Source organism: Thunnus thynnus, chromosome 19 (assembly GCF_963924715.1).
Source record: "Thunnus thynnus chromosome 19, fThuThy2.1, whole genome shotgun sequence".
NCBI lineage: Eukaryota > Metazoa > Chordata > Actinopteri > Scombriformes > Scombridae > Thunnus > Thunnus thynnus.
Genome location: NC_089535.1, coordinates 23177983 through 23203814, shown reverse-complemented (window position 1 = coordinate 23203814; position 25832 = coordinate 23177983). Strand labels below are relative to the sequence as shown.

At 38.5% G+C, this 25832-nt stretch overlaps 1 protein-coding gene across 1 annotated transcript in view; it reads left to right on the top strand.

Moving 5' to 3' along the window:
• The first annotated feature begins 8220 nt into the window (after nt 1-8220).
• Nucleotides 8221-25832, top strand: part of lrrtm4l1 (leucine rich repeat transmembrane neuronal 4 like 1) — a 49808-nt gene continuing 32196 nt past the window's right edge. The window contains exon 1 of the mRNA XM_067574875.1: nt 8221-9170. Coding sequence (XP_067430976.1) covers nt 9167-9170 — 4 coding nt within the window. The 5' untranslated portion in view covers nt 8221-9166. The remainder of the gene's footprint in view (nt 9171-25832) is intronic.

Here is a 25832-nt window from a genome sequence, read left to right as displayed (position 1 = left end):
CTAGAATTGGCATCTGGAATGGCGACCTGAACTGTTTCGAACTGTTCCTCATCACATTTACTCCTTTTGTTGAAGCTAGACCCCAGGTCCCTCCTTCAATTCCCACATGATTCCATTGCTCCAGTAGAGCTCTGTCTCCTGGTTTATAAAGTTTCTGGCTTCTTTGTAACACTGATTTTGTCTCTGCACCACATATGGCTATTACAGTTTCTGATGGCTTCAGGTTATACAGTATGTTTGGTCCTCCTGTACAGCAAGCCTTGGAGTGCTCTGTTGAGATTAGATGAGCGAGGGAACTGTTTTCTGGCCTATGCCAAAAAGGCAAAGACTTCCTGTGGTGGGGATGCTTTTCAACTTCCTCCGTGGCCTGCTGCCCAGGAAAGGGTATAGTGCAGAGGTTTTCAAAGTGGGAGGCAGGCCTCCCTAGGGGGGTTCCAAACAGTTTCAGGGGAGACTCAGTGAATGGAAGTGAAAAAATATTACATTAGTTACCAAAAGGAGATCACATAGAATAGCCAAAATGTGTGTGATTTGGTTAAAGAGACTTTTTAAAATGTATTTAGTGTAGTCTGAAGTCACATCAAACAGAAATATTAGGCTATATTGGCTCAAATGTTGAGTGTCTAGGGGATCGGGGGGGGGGGGACTTTTTCCAAGCTTTGTCTGAGGGGAGGTCCACAGTGTCAGACTTTGAGAACCCCTGGTGTAGTATGCGTCTGAGATGCCATTTCATCTGCTTGGCCAGCTTTAACATTAGCTGGTATCCAGCATCCAGGCGCCTGAGGATGCCAGGGAAGAGAGTACCAGTTCAAAGTGCTCCAACTTGGGATATTGCTAGCCCCCTGTTTTTTTCTTGGTGCATGGCAGTTGCACTGGCCCTGCTGCTGGCAGGAGGAATGTGAATTCTTTCATTTGTAAATGACTGATTGTTATGTTCCAAGTCAAGGACACAGGCAATTAGGGACACAGAGCATCAGTGGCCCTGATAACCCATGGTGCCCTGCTTGATGTCAGTGCCCAGCCAGCAGAGAGGGTTCACCTGCATTTGTTTTGATTCTTACATAGCTGATGACAGCCTCCTCCTCGCAATGTGTACAACAATTGTTTACTTATCAAATAATTATTAAGGATTGGGCATACAGGACCTTGCTAAATCCATCCAGGGCATGTTCATGTCTCACTCTTCAATGTTGTGCTGGACCTTCAGTCACTTTGGCCTACTGAGATCTGGCTGACTGACTCGTGGGCATCTCACTGGCACAGGATACAGTAGGAGTCACTAAGTACAATGTGTCTTTTCCCTGAAGCCATTCTGAAAGAAAATTCCCTGCATGGCTGATGATACTCATCTATACTACATATATACTACATATACTATACGTACATACTCATAAATCTGTTTGAGCAGTGTACTCGCCCTCTGATTCCAGGATTCTGAATGAAATGCTACATGGGTGTACAAGTCTTTTACATATGGTCTTGTGGCATATGTCCCCAAGATCACAGGTCACTATGTGGATGTATATACTTAATCTGTATGTGTATGTGATGGGATATCCAGGTAGACAGCACAGCTCCTGGTAGTGATCCAGAATTCACAGAACCACACTAACTTTTATATCCATATGTTTTCATGGAGAAATTCCATTATACACTAATTTGAGATCATGTACTGAAATTGTTTATGGCTGTCAGTGTTGTGTATTGATAAAACTTCACTGGAAAGGATGAGTGGTGGCTTATTATGATAATGTGACCTTATCTGCTTGACTGACCTCTGTTTATAATGCTGAATAATTGATATGTGTGTTCACAATTTATGTCAAACTTAACATGCACCATTTAATCTTTTCATGAACTAGATTAGGCCTTAGGCCTCAGCTTGTATTTCTGAACTAATTTATAAAAACGACCCGTAAAAACACCCGTGCTTAACTTTCCATTGGCTTAGACATTGGCTGAGATATATATAGAGACACACACACACACACACACACACACACACACACATATATGTGTGTGTGCCTGTATATGTGTATGTGTGTTAGAGGTAGAAAAGAGGTAAAAAGAGTGAGATTTTTAACACTCCCACTGAGTTTTCTATTCACTGAGTTTTATTTTCTTCATCCTATTTAGCACACACTGTTTCCACCAGGAGGGATAAGAAAATTAATAAATGACAGAGTATACTACAGAAATAGAAAGAAAAGATGCATCCTATATTTGCAAGTTTGTACAAAATAGCAAATAAATACTTAGTCACTACAAGGACAACTTAGTCATCACTTCTCCTTCTGGGACAGTTTGAGAGAATTGAACTGTTCCTAAATTCTGTCTGTATATCCATACAAGGCAAAACGTTGAGTGCAAAAACCCCTAGCTGTCACTTATATGCTGTGTGATATCAGCTTGCAGAACTCTAATCGGCTTTGATATGAGCTACTATTGATTTGTTGCTGCAGTTTGAGTTGTTTTAACAGCTGATGTTGTGATTATGACCTCTTTCGCAGTCAATTAGAGGAGCTTTTAACGGTGCAACTAATGGCAGTGTAAGGTCATGTAGTGAAATCAGTGATTCACTTTTGTCCCTCTGTATGAATAAACATGATAGTATTTTATAAAAAGTGCAGAAATATTCTCCAGGGCTAATTCAAATTATTTATTTACATATGCAGAATTAGTTTTTGTTGTATGAGCATCATTTTCCTCTGATTTGTATTGTTCAGCTAATGTGACTGAAGAAAGTCAGAGAACCAGAGACTTTGGCCACACCCTGGGAGACTGAAGAGATTATTGTCCTAAAATAATTACAAGGAAATTTGTAGGCAGCAGTGGTCTTACTCATATAGCATTTGACCCCCACTACTGCTTTTGATTTCAGCCATCTAATAAGGGTATGAGTTTAGACTTTGGAAACCAGACAAATGTAATTGTCAACATAGTAGGATAGAAAACCAGCAGAATTCTGTGTCTCAAGGGCTGTAATTGAAAATCACTGATATGCAGATATGATATAGCAGCATGCCACTCAGAGCTACAGTACAGCCAACTCATTACATAATCTAAGAAATATGACAAAGATCAGGTACCTCAAATCTTTTTAAGGAGCTGGTGACCATGTGAACTTAAGTGCAGATTGACTGTAGAGATCAACAAACTCAAGAGCATTCCATTAAGACTTTGGATATTTCATCCAGGGAAATGAAATTTCAAATGAATTCACCCTAATACCTAAAATAAATTTGCCAGCTTCACTTCCTCAAGTCTTACTGTCACTGAGGTTGCCTGGCAACCAGAGGAGACTCCTGTGAAAAACTGAGCAGCAATATGTCTTCCCAGAGACAACGTCCCTGTTAGTCTGCATAATCCACAGACCTCTCTGTAAACCACTTTCCAATGAAAACTATCTAAAATAACTGGGACATTGTTTTTGGGAAGGCCAGCTGCTTTTCAGTGCTTCAAATGTCATGTTTATGTAGTATAAGTAGTGCTGAAACACTCTCTTTGATAAATGAGCTATACAATTAATCAATTTGCTTCTTGATTGGATGCTTTAGTCAGTTCTGTGTCACTTCAAACTGCATGTCTTTGGGTTTTTGGACTGATGGTAGGAGCAACTTGAAGACATCACCTTGGGCTTTTATTTACTGATTAATTGAGTATTCGATAAAAATAATCAACAGATTAATCAATAGTGAGTAAAATCAAGCTGGAGCCAAATTTGAGCAACACAAATGTGGTTCCACTGACCTCAGAGGCAGGTGTCAGTGCAAATAAAACCAACACTATCTGCATACATTTTGGTTAGATTAATCTTTTACCTTTAGCAACAATCCTGCTAATATGCCTTGTGTGCTTCAAATTTAACATAATCAACTCACAAGTCGGCACTTTGCTTTTAAAAAAAATCCATCTTAGCTTTTTATTCTGAGGTAAAATGCATTGAACTGTTATGAATTCAAAATTTTGGTTCAATTCAATCCATTGAATGAGGTGTTTTAATTTATTCCTGTCCTGCAGTCTTTCCTCCTTTCCACTTCTGCTTTAGGTATTGATTTCCTACTATTTCTGCCAATCATAGAGGTGGTAGTGTGGGAATATAAATACACCCAGCAAGTCAACTAGTTAATGAGCACGGGGGCATTTCAGCGATCACACTGTGTCTGCTGGCTGCGATGCATTGTGAGCTCCTGGTAGTGGCACTCTTATCTCTGCCTCTTGAACAAAGAGCCTCTCCCTGTTGAATGGTGGTAGAAAATAGTGAGTTTAAAATCAAGCTTTTGCTCTTTGATTGTGAAGGACACCAAAACCTTGTGTTTGAAGTTTCAGACAGCTGTAAAATGATATTCTATCAAACTTTTTGGAAAAGTACACAAATAACCATGGCCTAGATAGACACTTTACATCACTGACAGGCTTGTGTGGTCCATTAAGGGTGGTGTGGCGCCGCCCCTCCTGTAATTCCAATTGTGAAATACATATTTTAATGAAAATTGTTTTTGTTGTTGTTGTGTTGTGTGTGTGTATAAATTTCAGTTACTCTCACATAAATCATACATAATTACAGAAACGTGCGATGACTAATGAATAAGCACTGCCTATGATCTTTGTGTGCCGAATGGCGTGTTTTTCTCCATGTGATGGCAGTATGTAATATGTTCGACTTTTCCTGGTGCAACTGCTAAGTGACCACCCAAAAATACTTTTAGAAAGCTATAGCCTAGCCGCTAACCACCAGCAGTTGGCTCTCTGCTACATTGTACGGCGCATGCTCAAGACCAAAATACACAGAGCTACCTAGGACTGTAGCCCCACCTTATGGAAAAGTCACGCCATTGATCATTGATATCAATTTTAACACAAATTTGACAATGGAAAATATATTTTAAGTCTGGATTCTGCTTCAAAATTTCTCTCATTCTTCTCTTCTTCTCTCCCATGACAATTTTTAGACAGTAATGGCTTACAAAAGCAGGCGTGATGTGATAAAGAAAGATGGCTGCCTAGTTGAGACATTTAATATTTGTTATTCACAGTACATGATATTGTTGTCCTGTTCACCACTGGCTTCAACTTGCAGTCAATTTGGCAACAGAATCACGAACAGATCCTTATCATCCTAATCACACACAGAGCACTGAAAAATTTAGTGAAATTTGATGCAATCTTTAATCCTCAAAGAAATAACGCAGTAATGTCATGAGAGAAAGACCCTTTTATTGCTATTCTTCTTCTAGCCAATTAGCTTTTTTGAACTTTTTTGAAGTAACAACATGAGGTACGGTATCATGCAGAATATTAACAGCTACATGCTGTAACTTCGTAAATTCAGAAACACTGCCTCAGAGAAGACACATTTACAAGTGCAGCCAGTGTCATGCAGAGTTCAAAGAGTCCAAACCTAGCCATTTGCAATGAGATTATTTCATCACACACATCTACAAGGCTAGACTTTGAAGGCATTTTTGAGCTCTTGGACAACTGAATTTGTATTTGTTCACGGAAAAGGTTGTTGCAATCAACAAAAAAACAGAAGAAATAACTCTGCAATTACCCATTCTCAAATACTTCAAATCACATCACAATCACATTCTGTACTAGGAAATGTCACATCACAGGCAAGACTTGCACATGTGGAAACCACTGATGTGTATACATGCAATGACAACACAAGGTTGTTAAAAGACGGCACAAAACAAGATGCTCTTCTTGCTTGCGTTTGTGTAAAATTGCCAAAGTTTGACTCAATATGGATAAAAGCAGATTTCTATCCAAGGCAACATATAAACCAAAACAGACAGACTAGATGGTCCTTTTTTTCAATCATTATTTGATTGAAAGAAGGGTCAATTCACCTAAATCACAAAAACATATTTTTTCACTTTAATCTAATCGTTCCTGGCCAGACTGTTTTGAAATATCAAAACCTGAAATTAAATTTTGTGTGTGAAGCACTGTCCCTGTCTTAAATGCTGTGAGGGCCAAATTCCTCTATTGAATTGGGGTGGTGGCAAAACCTTCAAAACCTTGTTACAAAACTATCTACATGAGTGAGAAAATATTAAATTATATATAATAGTACAGACTACCATTAGCTACCACTAGCATTAACTGGTGAAGGTCACACACAAAGAATCTCCCTTCTCCCACCTGCCTCAGAATGACTGGTATCACCTGTATTTTTTTCCCTTTGTTATCACTCAGTCATTGTGTGTTTTCCTCCTCTCATACCTGTATTTACCTGACATCTCTTCACTGACACTGCAGTTTGTTGTATTTTGACCCTCCTCCTCCTCCTCACCACCAGCATTAAGGAGGAAGAAAGGAGGGATGTCCATCGCCCTGCTGATTTACGGCCCTGCTTCCTTGCGGCTGTGGCTCCAGGCGAGGGGGCCAATGTCAAACCTCCTTCAGGCTACTCTCTGTGCTTGTTAAATGAATTTTATGGTTCCTGTCAGTCCAAATCTCAAGTGTCTTTCCTCGTTGAGCTACACTTTACAAAATGTTATACCAGATTCAATTTAAAAAATGTGCAATTTGAACTGTACGATGTATAAAACGGCTAAGGGACTGAAGACTGCACACACACCTGGAGGAGTTTCTAGGAGACACTGTGGGCTTGTTAGAAGGAAACCATCCAAGAATAAACAACTGCCCTATGTGACTGGCTCAAAGAAACTGAACTGGACTGACATTTACAGGAGATTTGACACAGAAAACATTACTGTGATACTGTCAGTTTGACCACACAAAGCCAGATACTGCAACTGTTTACCCACAGCAGGAACAAACAACTGGTTGGGTTGGACATGCTGTTTCATATCTTTACAGCTCAGTTTGTGTTGCAATCTTTTCATTTCTTATGTCTTTGTATAGCTTTCTTTTACATATGCATTCTGCTTTTAAAAGTTAGCTGTATAGATGTCAAATATTTAGAATTTTAAAGAAATTACCATCCTGATCAGACTGTTTTCTTTCAGGGGTATGTATGAGACTCTTTAAAAGATGGTTTTCAATTTCAAACATTCTTCCCTCTGGTACGTAGACTAAGCTGTCTGGCATCTGGCAGAAAATGAAATAAATGGTAATAAAAGATAAACTATATGTCCAATGGACACTCACATTACAACCATGTGTGATTGTTTAACATCTTATTCCAAAATCATGGGCATTTATCAGCTGCTATAACAGCCTCTTCTAGGAAGACTTTCCACATGATTGTGGAAGCTGACTGCAGGGATTTTCTCCCATTTAGCCACAGGAGCATTGGTAAGGTCAGACAGTGATTTTGAGGTCAGGACTCTGGGCAGGCTGGTTAAGTTCTTCCACATCAAACTGGGAAAAAGAAAACATTTCTTTATGGACCTGTCTTTGTGCACAGAGGCACTGTCATGTTGAAATGGGAAAGGGTCCTCCTCAAACTGTTGCCAGAAAATCGGAAGCATGCTATTGTCTAAAATATTATATATTGCAGCATTCATTGGAGCTAAGCCAAATCATGAAAAACAGCCCAAGAGCAAAAGTGCACATAAATATATAGAGAAGGGAGTCCAAAAACAGACAGGATGAGCACATTTTCCTCCTCAATGCAAAACTTAAAGCCTTCCTGAAGACAGAGTTTATTGCCTGTACTTGCTCAGTTTGAACCTCATACTTTCAATGTCATACTGTCATAAAACTTTCAGTAAGTCACTATATGGTGTGACAAGGCTAAACCGAAAGTCAAGTCATGCTGGAGCAATTTCTTATAATGGGCACATTTTATAATTTATCACCTTTTTTCATCTCTCGTGTCTGAATCATCTGTAATAAGTACCAATTGGAAGACCAAACACCGTCCCAGGAATGAATCACAATATGAAGTGATTAAAGAAGGTGGGACTAAATCAAATATTTGAAAGTGTTATGGACTGTGGATATAACTTCAGCTGATATAACAGGAGAAAAATGGCGTTACAGTAGGACTTTTGCTCTTGCCAAAAAGGCTTAATTACAGCTACTTCTAATCATGTTAAAGTCAACAACATTTTAGTGCTTGAAAACAGCATACAGCAAAAAAAAAAAAAAAAAAACCCCTCAACCTCCTCACAACCATTTTCTCTCTGGTTTGGACAAGAACATACCCTCTAATGAGAGAATTTGAAATGTATCACTACAGTAGAAAAATGTCTTGGAAAGCATGTCCAACAGCATCCGACATACTCAAACAAAATGCTTGCATTTAACCTTCCTATCCGCAATAATTATGCAACACGAGGTAGGATCAGGCAGGCTACCCACTCATGCTATAATGATGACCACATATAGCCCTCAGCGTATCCTCCACAACACCTGCATAATGGACTTACAGAAGCAAAGCATGGTAAAGGGGGGGGGAGAGAGACGGCTCCTGCATTGGCTTGTTTGTGTCGGTATTGATGAAGATAAAAACAGCAGAAAACAAAAGCAAATCTCATATTTGACCATATCTGCCTGCAGCTGTTGAACACATTAAATGCTTTCTCTCTCTCTCTCTCTCTCTCTCCTTTTCTTTCTCCCACATGCGCGCGCCTGCACACGCGCGCACACGTCCCCCACGCAGCCGAGCGCGCACACGCAACCTGCTAGCCAGTGCGCTGCACAGGAGCCCCTGACACTACCCCCGTGCCTACCCGTGATCGCTGCCTGGCGTCTCTGCCGCTCCACTGGATGTTTGCGCAGAGGACACCTGCCTCCGACGGTGACTGCACCGATCCCCGCTGCACAAGCTCGTTTTCACCTCTTAACTTTTGCAACGTGTGCTGGGATTTTTCTTGTTTTTAATTTTTTTTTTCTTTTTTTTTTTTTTTTTTTTGCTTGCACCTGTTCCAAGACTATGCTTCAATCAGGTGAAAAAACCCTGTAGAGCCAAGCGTTTGACTCCCAACTTGGGGCTTGATGGCACGGTTATTTGTAACAGGTCTGGAAAGTTGCGCTGCGCCAAGGAGCATGGGCGCAAACTTTAGAAGCTTTTTATAATCGAGAGACAGTTTTTAGAATGAAGGCAGGTGAGTCACCCCTCGCGTGAGAGGCGCGCAGAGCTCCGCGGCTCACCGGGTACTGGAAAGAAAAGGCGACACGGAAGAAGTCGTGATCTGTGGTTTGGATTGCGATACGGAGAGCGGAGGAAACGGACCGATGAGACAACATGGGTAAGTAAGTGGAGGGATGTCTCATTCTGAAACAGTTGCCGCCAGAGGCTGGAGAGACAGAGAGCCTGCAAATCAGCAGTATTATTAGTTGAGCGCACTTGTGGTGCTTACAAAAACAATATGGGTTGCTTTTAGATTCTGGCGCAGCTGTGAGTGTGTGGATGTTCAGAAAATTTCACCAGATCTTTCGCGGCTTATTCCTGCGCAGCAAGCTTACATCTCCAGTCTTTCAGAGCAGTACTTTTACCCTACTCTCTGCAAATATTTCTTTAGATTCTTGAGAATATTTGAATTGAACACCTCAGGAAGGTTTTCCTTCTCTATCCACGAATTTTTTTTTTTTACAAAGCAAATACTGCAGGCGGGAGTGTTCATGCTACTGAATATCAAGGAGTGGAGAGAGACAATAATACTCTCACCTTTATGATGTGGAAGTGATGTAGCCCAGAATCTGATTCAGTCTGTATGGATGCCAGCGCGCAATGATGAGTGGAGCCTGGATAATAGACAATTAGCCTGTCTGTCAGATAACGTCGCTGTTAATGAAGCAGCACTAACAAGTTTATTCATACAATCTCAAGCTGGCTTTAAATGGCCGAAATTTGGTGGAGTGTGTCCGTTTTCTTTGGCCTCCCCCTCACCTCCCCCCCTGTCTCACCCTTCAAAGCTCTGGCATGTTTTGACTCCGTTCTATTTCTTCTACCTCCCCTCTTCTCCTGACAGCTCTGAGCACCTACAATCTCATCCCACACTGCCTATCACCTCCTCCATTTTACTGACTGTGGGTGCTCCAAAGCTAAATTCACCGCTCAGCCTCACAAACCTCACAAACCCACACTTCTCTTCAGTGTTTTAGGGCATTTGCGTTCCGCAGCTTCAGTCAATTTTTGCGCATTGTTTGGGCTCAAACGAACTGCAAGTGTTCAGAACTGTGACGGAATATTTGATGAAACGAGGCTGTCACTTTCAGGCGGTCTGAAGCTGTTTTGATTGATAATGTCAGGATTTTTCAACGTCCTTGCTTTCAGTGCAACTTGTGTTGTTGTTGAATATCAGTGAAGGACTATTATTCATATGTTGGCACGCGCACGCACGCACGCGCGCATACACTTGGAACAGGGCATGTTTGACAGGAGGTGAGGTGTAGGGAGAACCGTTTGAGTTGTTTTTAAACTGCACCCCTGTGATTCATTCTGTTTGTCTTGACTTCTCACTTGTTGGATTTATGTTGCTGTTTCGTTTTATTTTTAGTCTATTTTTCATTTCCACATTTACTGAAAATATGACAGAGGCTGGAGGGATATGCTGCCCACACATCCGTGCAGATCTGTGGGATTTTCCCAAATAATGAGCAGCTTAGTGCAACTAATTAGCACATACCATTACAATTTTAATTATCTCATCGCAATCACTAACCCAAAATAAGTGGTTGCATTTGTTTGAATATCACTTCTAAATGAAGCTATCTCACAGTATCCATCCAATCCTCATCCATCGCCTTGTTTTCCACAAATGGTAAAGAAAAGTTTATACTGTGTTCAAGATGAAAAACAAAGAAAATCCTCACATTTGAGAGAGTGAAACTACAAAATATTTGTCATTTTTACTTGATAAATGACTGAAATGATCATCAAAATTGATGCCAACATATTTTAACTGACTGACTGATCGTTTCAAAATAACAACCAATTAGTATCAAACGTTGTTTGATACTAATTGGTTATTATTATTACTTTTAAATTAATGACTGATAAGGAGGAACATTTGAATAACAAGCCAAGTCTTGATGAATTTGATCAAATCCTCATTGTGCGCCATGGTAACCGAATGGTTACAGCGCGTACCACATAATAGCAACGTGCCTGGTTCAACTCCGGCTTGACACCTTGTTGCATGTCATACCTGTCTCTCTCTCCCCTTGTTCCCTGTCTGCTTCTCCACTATCAGCTCTCCATTAAAGCCAAAAAAGAGCCCAAAAACATATCTTAAAAAAAAAAAAAATCTCATTGTGAACAACACAGGGGCCCGAAGGTCTCCTGTCTAACTGAACTGCTGTAGGCGAAGTGCCTGCAACAGGGCAACTCTGCTCAAATTGCCCTCAGTTTATTCAATAATCCATCAGTTTATTGGTACACACAGAGATAGTAATTGGTCCATGGGGCAAATTTCTGGAAAACATAAGTTGAGTTTGAAGTTGAAAAAAAAACAAAAAAACCTGTGGACACATTTTTTCCATTCCACGTCTTCAAGCTTCTAATAGTTTAGGTCATTACAGTATCGACTGTTATTCACAGGTTTGCCTTTGGCACAAAACCACTAACTTTTCCTCCAACTTCAAGAACATATGGAATTTAAGACGGTAGGTGTAGATCTAATTTCTCAGTTCTATGAATTAATCATCACATTGTTAAACTGCCGAAGTTGAATATAATTGAATAAATGCTTTTAGCTGAAAGACAAGGCATCTATATCCTACAGATTAAAGCAGTAACACAACATGTTGCTGTAAACTAACGCTTCTTCCAGAGCTCAGTATGATATGATGACATATTAACAGCTATGCAACAAAGAAGAAGAAACTAACTTCGAACAGTCTAAATGGCTGCAGCTGTAGCTGCTTTTGAAATAGCTGAAGCCATCAATAAGTATTGTTCTGTCAGCGTGAGGCATGTTTCCTCATTCTGAGCCTGACAGAAAGTCCCCATCAGGCATTTTTCTGCAGCACTTTAGTAACGTTCAGTTCACCACTACCTACACACGCCATCCACAGCATATCACATCTAACTAGTTTCTTCTACCTCTAGGTCATTCATTTTAGTTTTTTGTCCCTGAGTGTTGGACTATTGTGATTGGCAACACCTCTCTGAGTTTTTTTTTTTTTTATTATTCACTTCACATTTTTTATTTTCCTTGAAGTTTTGAAATATCTGTGAAAGATTTCCCCCAACAATGTGTCCTGCTTATTGAACTCAAGCAGTGAAATATGGGCAGAGACACAAAACTGAGAACAAACTCTGGCAGTAAGCACGGGGAGCTGAGCTTGCACCAAAAAAAAAAAAAAAAAGACTCTGCAACAATAACCACATTGTGTTGTGTATTTTGTCAGTAAAGCACACTACAGCCTATATGTTTGGCTGTCATGGTTTTATTTATTTGATAATGTTGGCTTCCTTTCTTAAAAAATGCTTTGTTTTTGGAAAACAAGTCCATCCTAAATGAAGAAATAGATAATTTGTCAGTACCTTCCAAAACAACCATTGCAGTACAATTGTTACAAAAATTCATGTGTTTGTTTCGTGTTCTATTACCTCTGCAGACATAGTTTTGTTAAGTTTAGGTAACTAAAACTACTTGGTTAAGATTTGGAAAATACCATAGTCATAGTTAAAAGAAACCAACACTGACTGTTGGTAGGAGACAAGATGCAAACCACAGTCTCTGGTGTTAAAGTCAGTTGTTTAGATCCCCTGAAAACCTGGTATCAAATTTTTTGTATGTCTCTTCAACATTACATTTTAAAGCAACAATCAAAGATTAAGTCCTTATCCTTGGATATTATTTAGTAAGACCTTTGACACTCTAAAATTCAGCCAATCTACTTCATTTGGACTGTGTTGGTACAGTTTGATCAGACTTGATTGACAGCGGCCTGGCAACATAAGCAAACAACCCCACAACTGTCATCATATTTCGATTCAAATATTGCTAAATCCTAATTGGGTGCACAGAAGTAGGTGACATCACCTTTTTCAAGCAGAACCGTGCCCATTTCAACCCAGTGAGAGAGTCTAGACAAAAAGCACGGATATAGAAATCTCTCTGTGAAATAATCAAATTGTTGCCAAACTTTGGCAGAAAAATGTAAGTTCATGCAGGAGCCCATCACTCATAGTAAGAAGCAGATTTAGAAATTAGGTTTCAGGGCCTTTAAACAAATGACCAATACTGTCATTTTTCTGTTGAGAACAGGCCGTAAAGTACAAAGCTCCACAAGGGACATGGAGACAAATAGAGGAAGGAGAAAGACATTTTAAAAAAGATCCATTTGTGGAAATGATGCTTTTATTTGCAAGGATTTGTGCCAAAAGTCCTATTGTTGTTTCTACTGCTGGTGCAAAGTAATGGTTTTGTGAAAGAATGCAAAAGATATTTATTTTATTTCCTCCCTTCCAGGAGCTCTATAGCACAATGATAAAGATAAGAATCCAAAGTTCAAATAACTAATATACTATAGTCGATTTCTCAAAGTGAAGTGAGCCAGTTCCAGTATATACAGCAGAAGTGTCTTAATTGATTCTCATGAGCATTGGAACAACTAACCGCTGGCCTAAAGTGCTGAATTATGATTAAATATAAATATTGCTTTTCATACTCCTGAATGAAGGACGTAACCCGCAAAACTTCTGACCTTTACTGATTACTAGCATACCACACACACACACTCATCATCTATGATGTCAACTCTTCAGCCTTTACAGCAGGCTCAGCTCAAAGTGGCCAGCTTAAACCTTTCAGTTTGTGCTGATCTTTTGACCTCAGCACTCATATCGATCAACATGGCTCTCTGCCTCTTTGCACAGATTTCTAAACCAATAACATGCTTGTGTGTGTGTGTCTGTGTGAGTCCTAAGCAGCAGCCAGCATCAGTACAGATCCTGATATGTTGGATATTACAGGGTGAGAAACATCATCAAGGATGTCTCTCATCCTAACCATCGACTTTTCACCCTCCTCCCATCCAGCAAGTGTTACAGGAGCTTCTGCTCTCGCACCAGTAGGCTCAGAAAGAGCTTCTACCCTGAGGCTGTGACCCTGCTGAGCTCCACACCACCAGTCTAATAGCATCATTGCACTCATTACTGCACTGTGTAAAATACTTTAACGAACATGTAATTTGCACTGTTCATATTTTGCACAGTCTGATCCGCTACGCTGTTCAGATAATGTTACTGTACATATAACCAACTGTACATATGCTGTTTATACTCTGGATACCAAATGCTGTTAATACTGTAACCTTACATTTAATTCTTTCCACCTCTGTATATACATATTTAAAATATTCACATATAATATTTGTATATTTTAACTGTCCACAGTCCATCATTGGACATACACTATTGGAAGATATATCATCACGTACTTTCCTGCACTCATCTGTAAATAATACTGTTTTTTTTGCACTTCTGGTTGGATGCTAACTGCATTTCATCGGCTTTGTACTCGCACACTGCACAGTGATAACATAGTTGAATCTAATCTACCCCAATCTAATCTAATCTATAGGCCTGTGAAGAGTTCAAACTGTCACTTTTTGACAGGCTGAGTCTAGATGTTACGTGCTGGCAGTGTAAAGGTTGAAGACCTAATGATGTCTGATTTTCTGGGTGCAACTATCAGAGAAGCAAACAACCTGATACAGCCCATTGCTGTATGAATCAGTTACATACAGTATCAGTCAAAAGTTTGGACACACCCATTCACTTGAATGAGGAAGTGTGTCCAAACTTTTGACTGGTACTGTATTCTTGAAAATAAAATCAAACAAGTGAAAGGTTTTACCTGAGGCAGACCTCACTCTAACCAGACTGTACTTCTTAAATGTTTTCTGATTTAATAGTTTCACAGTTCAATTGTTCTTTAAGGGAAAAATCCTTTTCGTATATCTTTATAGCCAGGGAATTAAACTACTGCCAATGTCTAAGAAAGATAAGGAGTAAAGTAGCTGGATAACACTTATATCAAGGCAAGAATAAAAAAAGAAAAGAAAAAGAAATCTGTACACTTTCTTTAATTTAATTATCTTGTGCTGCAGTTTTTTGATCATTCTTGGGTCTTCATCAGGCACAAACATCATGTCAGATCATACCACCGAATTAATTAAATAGAATATAGAATAGAATAGATTCATTAAGTTTTAATGTGAATATGAAACAAGATTCCACTCTTGCCTTGACACCTTTTTGGGAGAACCATAACTTAATTATTTTGCATGAGAAGTTGTGATTTATTTTTTATTAAACAGAAGGCTACGCAGACATGGTTCAACTGATCTATGACCACTGGATATTCATAAGGCTCAGAGTAACTCGAATATCAGGCTGCTCTATGGCTGAGAGAACGCTGTAGGCACCAGACCAGAATGGATTTTGCTGAAGTGCCTCTAAAAAGTCACTTTTCCAAGTGGACTTCCATCCAGCACTTCTCATTAAGACCGCCTTTTCCACAGTGGACAGCTTTCATGGTCACACAAAACCTGCTGATGTGAAAACGCTGACATGCAAAATGACCCATTAGACTTTTTAAAGGTCTCCCTCCCTGCAGATTATATCATACACCCTTGACAAGCAGAGTAAGTGGTTACATAGGCTGTAAAAGGTTGTGCTTTCTATGAGACAACATTGTTGTTTGTTGTTTTCTACAATTTGTTGGGCAGCTTCACTTAAAAGGTCAGCCAGTCAGCTAGAGTAGTGTTCTAAATTGTCTCCAATGGAGCTGAAATGATAAATTGATTAATCAATTAGCTGACAGGTAGGAGATTAATTGACAGTTTTTATAATCTGTTGTTTATTTCTCATATAAAAATGCCAAACATGCTTTTGTCCTAGCTCCTGAGATGTGAGGATTTTTAAGCTTTTCTCTGTTTTATGCTATTTTAAATTGAATATCTGTTGTTTTTGCACTGTTGGTTGAAAAGAAACAAGCAGTTCAAACTCATCATCTTGGGTTCACCTTTGGAACTATTACCTGACAAGGAGTTAACAATTAATCAATGAATTTTAAAAAAAGTCATTAATTAATTATGAAAATCACTAGTTGTAGCCATGTGTGTGTTTAACCTGACTTGTAATCAGTAGTGTGCTTACAGGACTGGTGTTGTTGATAACAAGAAAAAATGAGCTTTAGGATGGATTAGGATGATGGTGGGACCCTCCCATGCTGTAAAATTACTCAGTTCTATCTCCTCTGTCTTTTTAAGTTATTTGAATTTTTGAAATTTCAGCTCAATAGCTAGTGGTGTAGACACATGTTACTACATCACACCAGAAAGTCAAATCAAATATAATAGGAAGCCCACCCCTGCTGTAGGTCAGAGTTTGCATTTCAGCCAGATGACAAGCAAAGCAGGACACTGGAAGTGTTGCTGGTTGTTCAGTAGCTAAAAAGTCTTTACAGCAGTCCAGAGGATGAAGTTTATGACAGGATGTTCCACACGTTTTACAGCCGACTGTCTGTTTAACGAGACTCAGTACACCGCAGGATTTCAACTTTTTCATCTTCAATTTTTGGATGAAATTTTAAAACATGCACACTTGTAAACATTGTTTCTTTCTGTTACTCAGCTAAAGGAGTATATTTGTGCTAAAGCTAAGCTAGCGACCTCTGGCAACATTTGAAATAACAAAACAAAACAACTTTTACTTTATTAGGAAACTTAGACACAATCTTACCATTCTGAAACATCCTTTTGAAGTCTGAACTGTGCAACTGCAGGTTCTTCCCCTTCATGATCAGACTCCAGTTCATAGACCGCTATATACTATCTTGCGTCTCCAGCTGAAGCCATTACGCCATATTCCAACTGGCTAGGGGTGAAGGTGGGGGCCACAGGTCAAGCCAATCGGAGTGGATGGTCATTGATAATACAGATTTTATGTAAATAGCTTCTGAAACAGCCAACTGGAGGACAGGGGGGATTCTGGGCTGTAAGATGAGATGGATTTAGAGAAATCTAAAAAATGTTTGGTGAATAAAATGTCACAGATATGTTTAAAATAGATTGAGTGTTTATAAAAAATAGTCAAAAAAGGCCATAATGCCAGATCTTCAACCAGGAACATGAATCTCAATTTACTAAATGATGTATGGGATAATACTCTCAGCCTCTGTGTCAGTTACAATCATATAACTTGAAAGGTATTAACCTCTTTAAACCATGGCCACTTGCCAAGAAAATACCATATGTCCTCAGTTCAAAAATTCTCTTTGTTCATTTACTAATGTAACACATTTTAATGTAATTTTTCTGTTAAATCTCATGTAATGTAATTTCTGGCTCTCAGCTTGTGTTGCTAGGCAACAACTAGCTCAATAGGAAGGAATATATTTTACAAGGCTAAGCTGAAGTTTTAAAATCTGGACATTTTTTTTAAAGTTTAAAGAATTTCATTGACTGCTCTAAAATCTTAAACATACTCAACCAACAAGAGAACAGAACAGCGCCGGATCCTGCTACATGGTATGCTTGAGACTTTCAGCGGAGATAACTTTGTGGGGCTGTCTCACACACACAGGCTGCCTCTCTCTTTCCACCTCCCTCTATCTGTCACACACACAGACTTGTTAGCTCTCTACAGCTGTCTCTCTCTTCCTGTCACACTCTAATATGCGGCTTCTCCAATTTTATTTATTTATTTATTTATTTTTCTGTGGGGTTTTGGTTAAATTTCTTCCTTCCTCTCCTCTGCAGCTGTCCCTCAGACCAGCAAGCTTCCAACATCACTGTTGCTAACTTGGCTGGTTTTTAAAAGTCCTCTCTTTCCTCCTCCTACCATTTGTCGATTTGGATGGATTCACACAAATATCACATTCGAAAATAAATTTGCGTGGTTCCCACTGTGAAGCTATTTATGTATTTCATTTCATTAGTTACACAAATAACAATCTTTATCTGGGCTTCACTGTTGCTGTCTTTACCTTGAGTTTAATACTGGCACATTAATTAAACACCTGCATCAAACATCTGCCAGCCAATCAGAATTGAGATTTCTCAGTGGCCATGCTATAAATGAGAAAGATTAACACTTCAATCAATAGACATGGCGACCAGCACTACTGCACTGTACTTACAGTGAGAAGTTGATATACGTTACAGGCAGTTTCTCTTGTGGATAAAGAAGAATTCTATATACCGTTTGTTGCTAATCCCATTGATCTGAAATGTTAATGCTTAGACTTAGCAAATCAATACAGCTAATCATGGCATTAGGTCTTGGAGTGGTAATAATTTAGGCCTTTCTCTTTTTCCTATAAAAGCCAGCAGGCAAAGCTAGAGCAATCCGTCTATCTCCATTCTCCTCTTTTCGCTGTTATGCTTGAGTAGGTCATGTACTCACTAGACCTCACTCACTACATCCTTCACAAATCTGGACAGAATAACTGAGCTAACAAAATTGACTGCTCATTTCATCTAAATTTTTAATTGATGCTGTCCCATTTAAGCTGTACTTTGCCATTTCTGGTATGATATTAACCAGCTAAGCTTTATTTTTCCATATATCTTGTTCTAGTTGCAAGATAGATACAATATAGTGTATTTAAGAGTGGCTGCTCCTCCTATCCCTGCATGTACCACTGTATGCGCAGCTCCAGAAGTAGTAAAATAAGCTTTTATCATAAATCAGCCATTTTAGACAGCTTCATGCTTTTGCTGTAAGTTGAAATTACAGCTGACTCCAATTTTCAAATTAATGGGCATAAAATAATGGGTTTTAAGTGTGTAAAAGGTACTTCATTTCAATATTGTAATGCCAGCGTGTCCAATTAATCACCGTTGCATGATGGGCCCTGCGACTGGTAATATGTCACATACTTCTGTGCCCTGAAAGTATTTTTAATTTTATGTGCCTTAAATCTGAGTGAACACACTCAATAATGTAATATATCACACATACTGTAGTGCCCTAGAATTCTGCTTGCCTAAGCTCGATCACACATCACACATTTTAAAACCCTTGGCTCCTGTGTCAGAGAAGAAGACAGTTAGGGAGGGAAGGGAAAGCAGGATGTGGAATTGGAGCATATACCAGGCCCATACCTGAAGCTTTAAAGTCTGTAAAAAAATACATAATATTATATATAATAATGACATTTATTGCCATATTTAAGTTCTCTAGCTTTTTGATCAGTCTTTCCCTACTAATCATATGAATGCTCCATATCTATATATCTCAATGTATAATGAGGTGATAGGAGAAGAAAAAGGGCTGAGAAAACCATTTACACAATGAAATATCGACTTTATATAAATATATAAAGTCTTATGTCCTCCAAAGTAAAAAAAAAAAAAAAGAAAGCACTATGTAATGAATACAATATGTCCATATCTACAAAGTTGATTCCACTTTTGTGCCAGTTTATAATCTTGACAAGCTTCCATAAAGACAACACACCCTTCCTTTTAATGTGTATAACCTATGGTACAGTAGACCATTTAATAAGAAATATATTTATATTTTTTATACATTATAAATGTATTTTGTTTTCTTGCACACTTTTCATTTCTTTGAAGTGCTTCAGCGTGCGGCCTTCGCACTGTTGGCCAACCCACTCGGGCACTCTGGGTAATAGCCTTTGCATCAGTGCTCAGAGCACCGTGCATTCAAATGAAATATCAACTTGTCGCACCGCCAAGGAAGACGACAGCTGACTCTGCGAGGCCTGCCAGAATCCACTCTGTCCTCAAGGGGGGAAGGAGTCTCATTTTTATGGGATTTCATAAAGGTTGCCATTGGAGCCTGACCTTAAGTGAGGTAATTGGGGAAAAGATATATTTTAGGAGCTAATATAATAACTTTTGCTGTTTGCTGCATTTGAAAGCCCATTTTAGTTGACGTTGAACATTATATTCTAACTTCAGCAAACCACTCCCAGTGGTGAGATGTTGAGCCCAGGGGGAAACAGGAGCACAGAGCTTGTTCTTTAATTGATATTTATTGCTTGCAATTGCATCTTTATCAGTTGCAAATTGTGTTGAAGTATTACTCGTTGCAGACAATAAAAGAAACAGCAATGTGTTCTAGTTTGCTTCAAGGCACAAGTACCCTGGCAATACACTGGATTTTACCAATGAGAATTAAAAGTTGAATCTGTTGCAAAAGTTGTAATAACAAAATCTAAACCTAATAAAAGTTAAAAGTGGATTTGATTTTTTTTTTTTTTTATATTGCAGCCTTAATTTTAAATTCAACCTTAGCTAAAGATTAATCAGGGATACATCAGGGAGATGGCAGCAAACCTTTTGTTGGCCAAATATTCATTCACCTTTCACTGCTATTCATACTTAGAAGAAGGGGAAAAAAGAACAGACTTGAAGGTTCTTAGGAATAGATTTAGTGTGTGTGATAATTATACCAATGTGTATTTATGTATTGTTGTACTAAAAGTTGTTCAACTCTTCAAGATTTAACTAGCACAAGATATAAAATCTCTGAAAACCCTCTGGCTCTGATTGGTCATGCTGTACTAAGAAGAGAGACTCAGGTAAACAGATGTATGTAGCTTATTGCGTGAGATCAAATCTCCTCTGAGGGGGAACAGATTTCATAGCGATGCCTGCATGAACTGAGATGTTATTTATAGTTCAAGTTCACTTATGTCTTCTTCTCTCCATAATGACATATAGAGATTTTGAATAATTCTGCCTGTTTTTTTATTTATGATGATGCCAAGACACACATTTTCCCTCTAATATAACATTTCAAGTTTCTCACAATAACGTTAATTGTAACTAAGAAGTACTTAAGTGTAGCAGTGTATGTTAACGTATACATGCATGTGCATGCAATTGGGCATCTTTGTGTACATTTTTAATATTATATAATGAGAACATGATGTTGTGTTGAGTATTTGGCTTTTTTATTCCTCCCCTTTTGTGTTTTTTTGTTCTCATTAGCTTCCTAACAGAGACAGAGTCTATCTTAAAGCTTTCTTTTACTCCGGTTTGTCTTTGAAGTATTGCTAGTGTGTTGCTGCCAAGAAACTAGAGTGTGAGGTCCTAAAGTTCTTACAGCACTTGATGCATGAAACAAGAAAAAAACAACAACAAAAAAAATAAAAACCTGAGTGATATCTGAAAATAATACCACATTGAATGATTGGGTAATTAATCTGCCCTAAAGTGAAAGTCTCTCCAATCTGCTCTGTAAAGCCTCCCATGGGAGCCTGATGTACACATGTCCAGTGGGTTTTTATTACTCTTCTGTCTACGCAGAAATCCATGTTGAACCAATGAGTGCTAATTAAAGATGCTGTCATGCAGAGGCGTCAATGAGCCAGTGGCTGAATGTTGTGGCTTTCTATCACATTGTACAGCCTGGGGTTTTCTACCATCTGAAATATGTCTAAATCCCCCTCTTCGGGTTTACAGCAGACTCTTCTAAATGCTCCAATGGGATTATCATTTAGGGAAAACTGATGACTGTGTATAGTGCTGTGGATGCCAGTTTACAGATCACCTAATGGAGGTGATGGAAGTGCATCTAGCGGTGCATCTATTGCTTGGAGGACTCCAGAGATTTATTTATAGCACACACTTTTACATAGCGTGTCATTTCCACTGATTCTCATTTACACACTATCACGATACCTCGATTAGTTCCTCTATTGCTTTACTTCCTTCTGCTGGTCTACTTTTTTCACTTTTCCATATTAATGACAATCTAGCAATATTTTACATTCTACCTATTCTTGTATGTAGTAGAAATCTGCAAACCAATTTCATTGACATTTGGTGCAAAATTAGGCCATGTGATTGTTTTTTAATATGCTGAGGTCCAGGATTTTTTTTTAAACCTTTACAACAGTGACAGATGAGCATTTCTGACAATTATACTGCTACTATATCAACTACAACACTGACTCAAAAGAAAATAATCTGTATATATCCCATGATTGTCCACTACTAATGCTGATCCAGATGCAGACCAATAATTTTTTGACATCTGCTATTACTAAAATAACAAATTTATAGGGTTGTGCAGCCTCTGTCGAGGTATGTGCTCACTGAGTGCTTTTTAGTGATCTCAAGGTAATTGTCATTAGAGCAGAAGACTGTGCAATGGTATGCTCTAGTGCACAGGAACTTACAATTAAGTTACCACCTGCATCTTCCATTTATGCAATTCCAATAAATTTGAACTATAAGCCCAAACCAAGCCATATATCAAATTGTGAATTGTGCTTACTGTTCCACCCCTACAATTTATCTATTGTCTCAATGCTGCAAGGAAGAAGTCTCAATGACAAGGACTGCTGAACCCTGTTTGCAAATTTCAAAATAAAACATCAATTTTGAAATTGTATAAGAAGTATGTGAAATTCAGTCACTCAAAATAAACCTGCCCGTACTGAGATATATAGTTTATGATTAATGCATATTTTGTGGTACAGTGCATGTTTGATACCTATTTTAGAATGAATGAGTCTGTGGTTGTACATCTATTGCTTGTGTCACGAATCCCACTAACTCTTATTTATTTTCATCTGGTTTTTGTTCTCATGCCATTTCACTAACTCTACTGTTATTTCAGATCCTGCCACTCCCTTTTACCATGCAATCACCTCATTCCTTTCACCTGGTTTTCCCTGTCCATCTTCTCGCTTGCAGCTCATTGCCTCATTAGTCCCTCAGTATAAATACCAGTCCGCTTCCCTTTGTTCTCCACCAAATTGTCTTGTGTGTTTCATCAAACTATCCAGCATTCTTTGTTCCTGTATTTTCCTGACCTTCCTGTTTTGACCTTGCTTTCTGAACCTTGGATTCCCTACCTGCCCCTTGTCGGATTTGTTTGCCTGAGTGACTGTTTTCACCTTGCCTGTTGAATGAGTAAACTGAACTCTCCTTTTAACTTTGTCTGTCTCCTTGTCCTGCTTTTGGGTTCAAACCTGCCACTACCAGTGGATGTTACAGCTCGGAGGTCTCCAGAGGTTTATTTATAGCACACATTTTCACATAGTGTGTCATTTCCACTGATTGTCACTCACTATCACAATACCTCATTTAGTTCCTATACTGGTTTACTTCCTTCTGCTGGTCTACTTTTTGCACTTTTCCATATTAATGACAAATCTAGCAATATTTTACATTCTTCACTGCTATTTTTTAATAACATTAAACAAAAAAAAATTAGCATTTTAGCAAATATTTTATTGCCTGTCTGTTTAGTAGTTAGCAGGATATAGCAAAAATCTACAAACTAATTTCATTGATATTTGGTGCAAAATTAGGCCATGTGTCAATGGAACAAATGACTGTTTTTAAAAAAAATAGATTCAGATCCAGAATTTTTAAAAAAACAAACTTTTACAACAGTGACAGATGAGCATTTTTGCCAATTATACTACTACTATATGAATTACAACACTGACTCAATCCCATGTTTGTCTATCATTGATGCTGATCCAGATGTAGATCCATCATTTTTTGACATCTTGTATTACTAAAATAACATTTATAGGGTTGTGCAGCTTCTGTCGAGGTATGTGCTCTCTGAGTGCTTTTTAGTGGTCTCAAGGTAATTGTCATTAGAGCAGAAGGCTGTACAATGGTATGCTCTAGCGCACAGGAGCTACTAATTTCCAATTAAGTTACCACCTGCAACTTCCATTTATGCAACTCCAATAAATTAGAACTGTAAGCCCCAAACTGAGCCGTGTATCAAACTTTGAATTGTGCTTACTGTTCCACCCCTACCATTTATTGTCGCATTGCTGCAAGGATGAAGTCTCAAAGAAGTATATTAAATTCAGTCACTCCTAAAATGTCATTTTCAACAGGTGAAAGTCCTTTTTTGTGTGTACTTGTTCTTGTTTGGTAATTTCATGGCTTAAAACAAACCTGTCTGTACCGAGATATACAGTATAGTATATTTATAGTTGGTGATTAATGCAGATCATGTGGGACAGTGAATGTTTGCTATCTATTTTAGCAAATATATTAGCAATCTATTTTAAATTGTCACAGTGGCATTTGACACTCCCGTAAGTTGTGTTATAATGATGCATAATAATGTGCTCTGTATACTTTATGCCAGCTAACGGAGGAATAAAACAGTTGAGGAATAAAACAGTTGAGGAATAAAACATTTTTTAGTTACAGTAGCAGTTTAGCAGGTTAGCACACAGAAATGACTAGTCATTCTCTGTACATACAATACTTCTGTCCTGGAGCTTTGGTACACATTAAAGCTGCATATTAAAGCTTATAATGAACATTCACAATTTCATTTAGTAGACACTTTTATCCAAAGTGATGTACATCTGAGAGCTGATGCAACACAAGCAGGGATCTAGTCAGGAGAGTAAGTAACACGAGTAAGTGCCATAAAGCTAAGTTTGAGTCCGATAGGATGTAAATGCCAACAGGCGGTGCACAGAGGCAATGCATAGAGTTCATAGATTGCATAGAAGCAGATTATTTATTTTTTTTTGTATTTTTGTTTTTTCTCTAACTTCAGTCCATCAAGTACAGAGGTGTTCGTGAAAGAGCTGGGTCTTTAGTTTTTTCTTTAAGATTGAGAAGGACTCTGCAAACCAGAGTTTGGTAACTCGTTCCACCACTGGGGTACTACAATTACAAGAGGCATCACACTGCACTTAATATGCTGTTCATATACAGCTTTCTGAAGAAAGAAAATATATAAATGTGAATATAAAGTGATTACAGTGCAGATAATGTGCAAATCTAGGACTTGAATTGTCAATTCACCCAATTTTTTGTCATCATTATAGTCTCCCTCTGTCTATTTGTATTTAATGTCAGCCTGTCTATCCACACCATTCTGGAAAGCAATGCGTCTCTTCAGAACTTGTGTACACAGACTTGCACATTCCACCTAATATGATGCATTTCTGTTTTTGTATTCAAGTCATTCACTTGCTGTCATTTTATAAACCTTGTCCAAAGTCAAACAGTAACTTATGCATATAGTACAAAATAAATCACAGCATTTGGGGTGTGTGTATTCTTGTACTTCTGTTTTTGTGAGGACCAATTTGGGTATTAGACCTCGAGAGTGAAGACATTTTTGGAAAGTGAGGGCATTTTGTTCAGCACTGAATTCAAAGGGCTGTTGGAGGTCAAGTCATGTTTAATGGCTGAGGTTAGAATTAGGTTTAGGTTTAACTTAGGACAATTGTTGAGGTCAGCTGTTTAGTAATAATAGGAATAAGGTAAGGGGCTAGAGAATGCATTGTGTCAATAAGGGTCCTCACAGCTGTAGAAGTAAAAATAAGTGTGTGCATATGTGTTGTACACGTTGTCCCTCTACAGTTCTGCAGGCAGCAAACATCATTCAGCTGTTAATAAGTTATATTTAAGTATGTTTTAATTAGTGCTAATGCTTAATCATATGAAATATGATTTCCTTGTTCTGCCAGTATGCATTTACAGCCCGTTCTCACTCCCAACTTCAACCCAACCCCTCCCAACTACGTCACATATCGAACCTTGGTCAGGACCCCATGGCATCACTTTTTAACGCACTGGGTACCACTTTAGTGTTATTTTTCAACATGCAGGGTAGTCCGATACTCTTCTGTTGAACTCCCACAATGTCTGAAATAGACGCCATGAGACCAATGAGGTCTATATAAGGTGACAAATTTCAGCCTGGTCGCCAGAATAAAACATTGTATGTTTGTGCAAACCACAGATTCGTTGAATATGTACATTTCAACACGTCAACACGTAATACAGAGCATAGTAACATTTCAACAATACATATCATATTAACATTTCTGAAGTGACATACTTCACATGACATCTATATAAACTGACTTTCTTATTAGGAGGTGGAGGGGTTGGTGGATGGCTTGTAACGTTGTCGCCATTTTTATTTTATTTTTTATTTTAACCCAAACCATGATCTCTCCCTAACCTTA